The sequence below is a fragment of the Phalaenopsis equestris genome, unplaced genomic scaffold, assembly GCF_001263595.1.
Source record: "Phalaenopsis equestris unplaced genomic scaffold, ASM126359v1 Scaffold000234, whole genome shotgun sequence".
Classification (NCBI taxonomy): Eukaryota; Viridiplantae; Streptophyta; class Magnoliopsida; order Asparagales; family Orchidaceae; genus Phalaenopsis; species Phalaenopsis equestris.
Window position 1 is genome coordinate 186,556 of NW_018164676.1, and position 10,627 is coordinate 197,182.

The 10,627-nt window shown below is 33.2% G+C and overlaps 1 protein-coding gene across 1 annotated transcript; it reads left to right on the forward strand.

The window, feature by feature from the left end:
- The first annotated feature begins 8,398 nt into the window (after nucleotides 1-8,398).
- On the forward strand, nucleotides 8,399-9,489 carry LOC110023898 (acidic endochitinase-like). The gene has a single exon (XM_020723540.1). The coding sequence runs from the start codon at nucleotides 8,571-8,573 to the stop codon at nucleotides 9,468-9,470; it is 900 nt and encodes a 299-aa protein (XP_020579199.1). The 5' UTR covers nucleotides 8,399-8,570; the 3' UTR covers nucleotides 9,471-9,489.
- Nucleotides 9,490-10,627: the final 1,138 nt, after the last annotated feature.

Below are 10,627 nucleotides of genomic sequence, written 5' to 3' on the forward strand. Positions count from 1 at the left end.
TTTTTGTGGTTTTTTATGTTTGAAAATGTTGACATATGAACTTTCATTTTAATATTGTGTTGTGGACTTAATTATAATAGTAACTGTAGATTTTTACTTCTTTTGTATTTTTAGTATTTTCAATTTCAGTTTCTATTTTAAATTCTCAGCAAATCCTGTACAATATATTATGTTTCATTTAATGGTTTAAAGTCTGTATTTTTAAAGTTAGTACTTGCAGTATACCAGACCTTAGTTTCATTTTTAGAAATCCTCTAATGTTAGTTTTTAATTTTATAAATTTACTATTTTTTTTCACCTACAAAATTTTGTACTGAACATTTTTAATTATTTAAAAATTTAAGTTTTAGGGAAATAAAAATTTCTTTTAAAAAGGAGTAAACTAAATTTTATTTGTCTTAAATTACATATATTTCTAAAATTAATTTAACATGGCATGGGATATAAAGAGTTAACTTTAAATGACTATATTTATGTTTATAAATATCACGATAAATTTAGGTAAATTTTTTTACTAAGGAAGGTCAATTCTAAAGTTAAAGATATTTGGTATGAAAAAACAAGACTATGTTTTTCTATTTAAAATAAGTAAAGTTGTATTTTTGAAGTATTAAGAATTTTAGAGTTTCATGTAAGAAGAAAAGAATGAGACTTTATGAAAAATCATAAAACTAATATGAATTTATAAAGTGAAGAAAGGCAAAGAGTTTTAACTTTAAGAAGAGGATAGTGAAGTTCAAAATTATTAAAGGATATCCAGATATAGTAATCCTCACTTGAAAAAGAAAAATAAAAAAAAGGATTGAAAAGTTCCTAAAAGAAAAAAAAGGAAAAGAAAAAGAAAAAGATAAGAAAAAATAAAAGAAAAAAAATTGTGTGAGGAGAAGCTTGAGGAGATACCTAATAAAAAATTGGTCTCACTTGAATCAACTTAAAGAAAACACTTTCTTACATTTTTTAAACTTGTATTTGAGTATTAACACCTTTGCTAGTAAAGTTTTCATGAAGTTCTTTTTCATATAGATATTCTATGTATCCTTGATATGATAAATTACAATTCTTCTTAAAATGAATAGAGATTCAAAAATCTTAGATTTGATTACTAAGTATTCTTAGACTTATAGTTTTAATCTAAGTTATTAATTCTTTTTTCTAAATTATACTATATTAAACTAAAGTATAAAAGTTTATAAGTTAGCCTTCGTTTGGGGCAACTTGTGCATTTCAGGATAAGCTGCTTATCCCGAAATGCAGCCCGCGGGCCGACCGCAGGGGTCTACCCGCGGCCTGCGTTTAGTGTAAAAACCCAAACACAGTTTCGAATAAACTAGTGAAACGCGCAAACTAAACAGTTTGGCGATGTTTTGAAAATGCCTCCCGCACTTATAAGCTGCCCCAAACAGACCCTTAATCTCTATCCATATGCTTTTATGTAATAAAAGTTTCACTTGAGGACAAGTAACATTTAAGTTTAAAGGATGTTGATACACCAAAATAATGTGTTGTTTTAAGTATACATTTAATGCTTATTTTTGGTGATATTGCAATTTAAGGAATGATATTTTCATATTTTTTTGCAGGTGTATCAATTTTAGACAGTTGGAGCAAATATAGTAAAAAGTACAATATCTGGAGCCAAAATAGCAAATTTTGTGATTCTGGCGCTTGAAGCGCCAGAACTGGCGCCTGAAGAACCACTTTATAGAGAGCTGGTGCCTTTAGTGCCAGAGTTAGCACCTAAAGTGCCATTTTATAGAGAGCTGGTGCCTGAAGCGTCAGATTTGGTGCATGAAGCGCCAAAACCCAGAACAACACGGTCTTAAGCAACTTAGTGCTTGAAGGGCCAGAACGAGCTCTAGAGACGAGTTTTTATGAATTAAGGGTACTCGGCATGAATTTTGCAAAAAATTTAAAAGTTCCACTTGTTCTAAACGCCCCATGAAGCAAGTGGTATGAGAGGGGTTTTTCGAAAAAGGCAGGTGAGAGAGAGAGAGAGAGAAAGTCAAGGGCTCGGAGATTTTCTTCAAGGATTGTAAGAGGAGAGGGAAGGTGAGAGATTTCTTCTTTATTATACTTCTAAGAGAGAATTGAGAGTGCATGTAAAGTTGGAAAGTGCTTAAAAAGAACTTCTAGAGATTTTCTTGGGAAGGATTGTTAAATAAGTTGTCTTTTATTTCTTTATTTTTGTAAACTTATTTTTATATATGAAATCTGTGTCTTGTTGTTTCCTTCTCATGAATTCTAAGTAGTCTTCTTTATCCTTCTCCCTAGTTTGAGATATTATTTTGTGAAGAATTGATTTTGTTTTATATGCTTTTAAATGTCTATAATTTGTGATGATTCAAACTCATCTTCATTTACTTTTTGATTTGGCCAATTGAAATGTTAAAATGTGTTGAGAAACATATGATCCTAAAGGGATGTGATTTCTACACTATGGTGACATTAATATTTGATTCCTTGGGAGAGGATGTCATCCTTGGGGTAGAGTGCAAATAAATAGAGAAACATAGTTTGTTGGATGTAGAATTGGAGATTTTAAGGTGACAGATTAAAATCTCCAATTTGGTCCAGCTCATTGGATTAATGCGAGATTCTTAGCCCTCAGGTGAGGGAGTAGTAGGAGCTCTAGAGTGATAGATGGTATTCTCCCAGCCTAACAACAAAATTAGGGACCAAACTCTGGATTAGTCAATGTTCTTTATGCATGTGGAAGAGGCTAAAGAATATGATTGCTCCTATTTGACACAAAAAAAAAATTATATTTTTTAAATGATTTTAATTTCTTCACAATACATATGCTCATTTTAAAGGAGAAAGATGCTTTCTTAAATTTTGAACTCTTCGTCACAATAACATTATTTAGTTTTCAAAAGCTTACTTTTGAATGTTGAGCAATTAATTTAATTAACTTAGTTCTTTTAACTGCATTTTATTTAGCTTACACTCAACTAGTTTAGATTCAAACATCATAATTCAATTTTATAGTTTAAATTATGTTTTACATTATAGTCATATGAATTGATCTATAAGAATTTCCAACTTCCTTGTGAAATCGATAACTAGGACTCCTTTAGAGCGATACATATACTTACGTTATTATTAGGGGATTTGATAGTTTAAAATTTTTTAAAAGATAAAATTATTTCACAAAATTTATTTTTGTTGGGTTTACATTGCATATTTATTATTATAAATATTGTGTGTATTTTGTAATGTTGAAAAATATTTGGAAAAGAAACACACAAAAATATGCCGCATCACATTAACCCTTAAATAATAAGGAAAAAGCATAAGTCTAACAACATCATTAACGACACAGTTATACTAGAATATGGCACATAATTCAAAGAAATTGGCTAGGTGAAAATTAGAGTTCATAGATTGTAGTCCCCAAAATTGGTTATTTTGGACCATTTGAATTATGTTGTTTCAGCTTAAAGGTGTTGGCCTCTATAGTGGGATATTTGATGCTCATGTGGACTTCTTTAACCTAAGGGTTGCCATAATCTTTAAGTGGTTTCATGTTGAGGGTTTTAGGGTTCTCCATCTCAATGGGTTTGTCAGTGATTGAGTGTGATCTCTTAAGGTGTTTGATGGCCCGTTGAATTTTAGGGTCAAACGAGGAAAGGTCGGACTCAACTCCCTTTTGCATACTAATTAACATGAACAAAGAATTCCTACAACAAACTTAACAGACTTCAAACAAGCAAACAATCACGATGACCCACACAAGCCAGTCAACAAACAAAAATACAAAGGATGCATCACATTTAAGAAAGGAAAATAGACACATTTTTGTTTTTTGGCTTTATAGTTTTTCATAGCTTCTCAATTTTTTTTAGCACTTGCATGGAAATATAATAACAAAAAAGATGCAATAACAGAAATAATAAATGACAATAAGAAACAAGAATACAAAAGTGTCAAATCTAGATCTTAAGCTTATCAACTAAAACTCTTCTAAAATAAAAATATTTATTAATGCTTTTCTCCAGCAACGGTATAAAAAACTTGACACACTTAATCTTATCATGAAGTAATAGTACATGTATACATGTTAGGTAATATGTGCTCTATGGGTCCACAAATTGATCCCTCGATGAAATGTTTAATAATTTTAACACAAAATCTCTAGTTTGCTAATCATATAAACCTAGCTTGGTGAGATCTCAAAATGTGTTGAAATCCTAAAATTCTACAAAAAACAAATCAATTGCAGACTACAGAAAATAGAAACTGGAGAGAAATCTTAGATGTTCTTTAGAAATAATGAGTCTCGTGCATCTGTGATTCGAGTATCGTGGTAGTTCATGGTGTTCTTTAAAGTTTTTCTACGTGATAGTTGCCAATGAGGGATAAGTTTTTTCTTATGCTTATTTATAGGTCAAAAGAGGAATTAAAAAAACATGAAGTTAAGTCTTGATTCACCCTATGTCATTTCCTAAGATTTTTTTGATCCTCTATAAAGGTTGCATAGTCCTACTTGAATATGTCTATCTTTTCAGGGTCAACCTTTTTGTTCTACTATGCGACAGTTTTAGCATTCTAATTGGCTAGATTATGAGTAATTGAAATCCATAAGGTTAACCAACAACATAAGGCTATAAAAGAAAGGAAAAACACTATTAAAAAACAACTTAAAAAACCATGATAAAGCCACACCCTACATCACATAGACACAAAAAAAATTTTAGCAACACATTGTCGAGAAAATAAGAGACTAGAAAACTATGTAGATCTTTACAACAAGAAACAAAGAAATGTTAAATTTAAAATAAAAAATTACTTCTCCACAAGATTAGAATCTTTCCCTCTCACAAAAATGCTTTAAAGAAATCACAAGAACAAGAGGAGGAAATTCAGCCCTTAAAATTTTAAATCAAAGGTAGAAGAAAACTTAAGGGGAGAGCTCTCTCTAATCAAAATCCCTCTTTTCTCTCAGCCTCTAGCCTCCCTAGATACCAAAAATCATCCTCATGGGCATATATATAAGTAGAGCATGATAAAGACAAGAAATTTTTCCAAAAAATGTCTAACTAGTTTGGTACAGGTGTGTCACGATTCTAGTATGGACACACTACGCTAGGTGCAGGTGTGCTATCTAAGGATTTCTAATTTGTGGGCTTGGTACAGGTTAGTGCAGGTGCTTTATGTGGGCGTGGATACACTCTGTTTCCAACATGGCGTATTGTGTTAACTCAGGTGTGCTGGTCTAATATATCCTCTTTTATGCTGATTTCCATCTTTTTTGCTTCAAAATCACGTTCAAGCTATCTCCTGCACAACTGAGAGAAATATATCTTTCTCAAGAATAATATCAACATAAAAACATGTAAATTTATGGAAAAACATTTTAGGGAAATATTACCTTTCTTGTTATATCAGGACCTTTCTTTGTGATTCAAAGTTATGGCTCTCCACTACCCCTGAGAATTATTGAGATCCTTGGCTACCTAACTACTCTATTTGGCTTTATAAGCTTCTTAATGAAGCAGTTTGGCTATATAATTGATTTAGTAAATTTACTAACAATACAATCAAATTCTCATTTTCTTTAGTGTAGTCACTATCCTGGTTATTCCAATATTCAATAGGATTGATTTGGGGGCTCCACTACTGCTTGTTTTCTATATTTGGATTATTATTAGTCAAATTAAGGTTTTGGTGAGTTAACCAACATGGGTTGTAAGTGATGGAGTTTGGATCATCAAACTTAGTTTCTATGACAAGGTGTTCAAAGTTTTTTTGATTGCTAGCCAACAACGGGTTGACATAATCCTGAAAAGGTATAAATTTATTTAGTTGCAGCTTTGTCATTTGGTGTTTAAATTTACTGTAAAAACTAGCCATCAATTGGTTGGTATACTTTTGAAAATTTTTAATTGGTTTTCTTGAGGAGTGTTGAAATTTTTTTTTTAAAAAAAATAAATATTCAAAGGAAAAAAATAAAACAAAATAAAAATAAAGATAAAAGTAAAAATAATATTCAAACTTAGATTCTTACTATTTTGACTAAAATTTTTCTAAGGTTAGAAAATTTTGACAACTGTCCCTGACAACGGTGCCAAAAAATTATTATGGAGTAAGACAGTCATCACACAAGTATACACGTCAACTCATAATGCACTTAAAGAGTACAGCGCATCAATTCCATGAGGATACTCTAAAAATATTTCTAACAGGCAAAGTTCTAGTTTAAAAAGATCAAAATCAGAACATGAATCTAGAATACCTAAAAAGAAAGTAAATAGAAATAGCAGGAAAATGTGTTAAGCTTATTGAATATGCAAGACACATACTCCTGTGACATAGTTTAGGTGATTTTTTTGTAGTTTTTCTAGGGGTTCCACACTATAGTTGACAACCAAGGATACCATTTTTCCTTATGCCTATGCTTACGTAAGAAAAGGGTTGGAACTCATGAAGTTAATTTCCCTTATTCCTCATGTCATTTTGCAAAATTTTTCTGATCTCCTAGATAGGTTCCAAAATCCTAGTATAATATGTCTAATTGTACTAGGATTTTGTGGTTAACCTACTCATACCACTATGTAAAGAGCAGAAGTCATAATTCACGAGGGACTTTAAGTTTCTTATCGTGTTCGATAAAATGTAAATGATGATAGGAAGATTAACACATTATTAGTAGAAATTTATGCTTCACAAAGGCATCGAGGGAAGAAGAAATTCATAGCTTGAAAATTCCAAGAAATTCACAAGAATTATCCATAGGAATACAAAATAAGATTAGTTATATTACGTGATGAAAGATGAAAGGAACTTTCTTATGGAAAGTATAACGAAGGGAAACAATGTAAGAAATACGGAATACTTAAGATAGAGTCAATCGATCCTTAAAATACATCGAAGTTGTTTATAATCTATACAAATATTCATAGATCTCTCCCATACAAATGCACTCAATCTCACTTTACAAGATCATAAAATGCTAAAAAAATCATGAATTAACAAGAAAACATACTCTTCCGAGCGAAGCCGAGGAATAAAACTCCTACAAACTACTTCCCAAGCTTTAAAGCCACAGCCCCGTAAACAAAAAGTCTTCACATAAAGATAAAACCATGGTTTTATACTTACTTATTGTATTAGATATAAATAGTAGGTACAAAAACTCTCCAAATTGGTCAAAATCTTCAAATTCTGTGTTTTCGCAGCTGGATTTGGTATGTCCTAGCTAGACAAGTGTTTGCTTCAAGTGCACTAGTGCATATCGCGGGTTCATGCACACCAGCGCAACTGGTTGGGCTCGTGCATTACTAGCAAGCTAAATTTGGCAAGCCAGGAGCTTGGCTTTGGCAAGTCTTGCAAGCGAGGGAGCCCAGAAGGATTTGGCAAGTCTGCAAGTGTGGGCAAATGCACCGCGGGGGTGCGCATGCCAGCGTACGCAGAGGTGGGAAGCGCCGGAGGAAAGCTGAGAGGCTATGTGCACGGCTGTGGGGCACAAATGCCCATTCATGAGTGGAGGGCCCACTGGTACGAAGACCTATTTTTCATCAATTTTAGTCTTTTTCTATTTTTTCCAAGTGTCTTAAGCCTTGTATTCTGCACAACATGACAATAATATTTTTCTCAACTATAATATCATGACAAATAAGATAATTAACAAAATTTAATTTCTGAAAATTATGTAATTTCAAATTGTATCATCAAGTAATGGATGTAGAAGACCCCAATACTCGGCATTGGGAGATGGATTTTCACGGAGCTTCTTCAACAAGTAAAGACAAAATTACGAGCAATAGTGCCCGGTAAAGCAGGAATCAGACCGATCATCATCAATCTAGCGCAAGGGATGTTACGGTTCTCCGACCAATTGACAGAGCTGTAGACGAACAACAAAGCAAAATACGAAGGATTGATGATTGATAAAGAATTGATAAATCTAATGGATATAAAGTGTGTTAGTTTCTATGGAGATTCTCAATTTAATATCAACCAAGTTGGTAGAAGATACAAAATTTTGAAGCCAAAGCTCGCGCCCTACTTCTGCTACACAATGATGTTGGAGCAAATTCTGAAGTTAGCCATGTACAAGATTTCATTGGGAAAAAACTCTCTAGTAGGTGATTTAAATTATAATGTGCATCCTCTTCACAAAATTTTTGGACCTATAAATAAAAAAATAAAAAATAAAATTATCCTGTAGATATTTCAATCTTCCTTAAAAGATTGGAAAATTATCTATTTTTTAACCAAATTAATTTAAGAAAACTAAATAAAATCTGTTCCAACCATCAAAATTGCTAAATAACAGATGAATATATATATATATATATATACATAAATTATGAATAAATGTTGTTTTAAAAAGCTAGAATTACACGTTTGAACAAATAAAATCGATTAGACGTTTACATTGAATATTCTTCGCCGGTACTACGTCCCCCAACGGTTGACTGACTAATTTTGTCCATCCCATAATCTTCGTCGTTCCATTCCCACTCTATTTCCGTCCGCCGGAGTAGGAATAATGGAAGATCTACAAGGTATCTATGCTCTATAAAAACTGATCAGCGCTTCAAAACATCTCAACCGAGTCTCAACCCATGGCGTCATCCTCTTTCTCCCAGCTCGCTGTCCTTACATTACTTTTTTTAAGCAGTTGCCTAGCCAACGCCGGCACAATTGCCGTCTACTGGGGTCAGAACGGCAAAGAGGGAACTCTCTCCGATACCTGCGGTACAAAAAACTACGGCTACGTAATCCTCTCTTTCCTAACCGTCTTCGGCGGTGGCCAAACACCCGTTCTCAACCTAGCTGGTCACTGCGATCCTCCATCAGGAACTTGCACAAGCCTATCCTCTGACATCAGCTCATGCCAATCCCTCGGCATCAAAGTCCTACTCTCCCTCGGCGGCGACTCAAGCGGTTACTCTCTTTCTTCGTCTGAAGATGCCAGCAATGTTGCCGCCTGCCTATGGAATAATTTTCTTGGCGGCACTTCCAGTTCCCGCCCGCTTGGTTCGGCCGTTCTCGACGGAATCGATTTTGACATCGAGGCTGGTGGCTCCGACTACTACGACACCCTCGTGCAGACGCTTGCAAACTACGGGGATCAAGCAGGCAAAAAGGTGTACCTGTCGGCCGCGCCGCAGTGCCCTTACCCTGATGCGCACTTGGATAAGGCATTGGCCACAGGCTTGTTCGACTATGTTTGGGTTCAGTTTTATAACAATCCGCCGTGTCAATATGCGAGTGGGAGCGCAGAAAATTTGATTAATGCGTGGGGACAGTGGACGCAGAGTGTGAAGGCGTCTGCGTTTTTCGTGGGGTTGCCCGCGTCTCAGGATGCTGCGCCGAGTGGAGGTTATATACCACCTAGCAACTTGGTGTCGCAGGTGCTGGCGGCGGTGAGTATGTCCTCCACGTATGGGGGAATAATGCTGTGGAGTCGATACTATGACTTGCTTAATGGATATAGCGATGCAGTTAAGGGCAGCGTTTGAGACAGGAGGAAGATCTGGTTTTAACGGTTATCATGATCAGTCACTCTTTAAAGAATATTATGGTTAATGAGTTTAAATTAACTAATATTTTTCTTAAAATATAAATAAAATGGATGTATTCGTGTTGTTTATGAATTAGAATGTAAGATGAGACATATGCTGAAATAATACAATATAAGATTACTTGTAGCACCAACAGCAATATGCAATTAGAGTTAACTTTTCAGTTGAAGAACCTAGCTATATATTATATAATTGTTGACTTAATAATTAAAGAAATTAATTATATATTTTATATAATTCTTAATATAGAGAGAGAGAGAGAGAGAGAGAGAGAGAGAGAGAGACCACACACACACATAAACAATATCTAAACTTTATATTCACTTGATAACAACTGAATATTTAAATTACGCAAAAATGTAAATTAAAAGTATATCTATTCTTAAATAAGTTAATATTGAAAACAATTTACTGCAGAAAACTTTTTTTAATAATTTTAAAATTCATTTTATAGCGTTTTAAAACCTTACATAAAAAATAAAACATTTTTAAACTTTAACTGATTGCACTAATTCTCAATTTTTTTAATTAGATATTCGAGAAATGATATCTTATCTTTAATAATTACTTAAAAAATGGATCATTTAAACGTTAAATCACTTGACTTAATTCTAAGTCGGAATGATAAAAATATTTTTAAAAGTTATCCCTTAAAACTTATCAAACAAATCTCTTAAAAATAAATAAACTTATCAAACAAATCTCTTAAAAATAAATTGGTAGGCAGTTTAGGGGAGTCGCAGCTTTTTGAAGAAACAGTTATGAAGCTGCTAACAATTACTAAAAAAGTTGGTGCACCTATAAAAATTTATTTTTTAAAAAATAGTGAAATTGCAGTTTTTTAGAAACCTCCGTAGCTTTAAATTGCCGTTTTTTAAAATGTGCAGACAAAACAATGTTTTGCCACAAAAGACACCCATGCGACACCAATTCGTCGTTCCCCACTCACCCTAAAAGTTCTAAGTTATACTATCTGATTACATCTGCATTTGCGTTACTACTATCTTTTGTGATTTTCACTTTAGTTTTAGGATCCAACGCTGAGAAATTATTTTATAGTTTAATCAAAAGTCTGTATTTTTTAGGCCTTTTCA

Bases quoted from the DNA above. Each gene is read 5' to 3' on its own strand.
- LOC110023898 (XM_020723540.1), top strand. From the start codon at position 8,571: ATGGCGTCATCCTCTTTCTCCCAGCTCGCTGTCCTTACATTACTTTTT.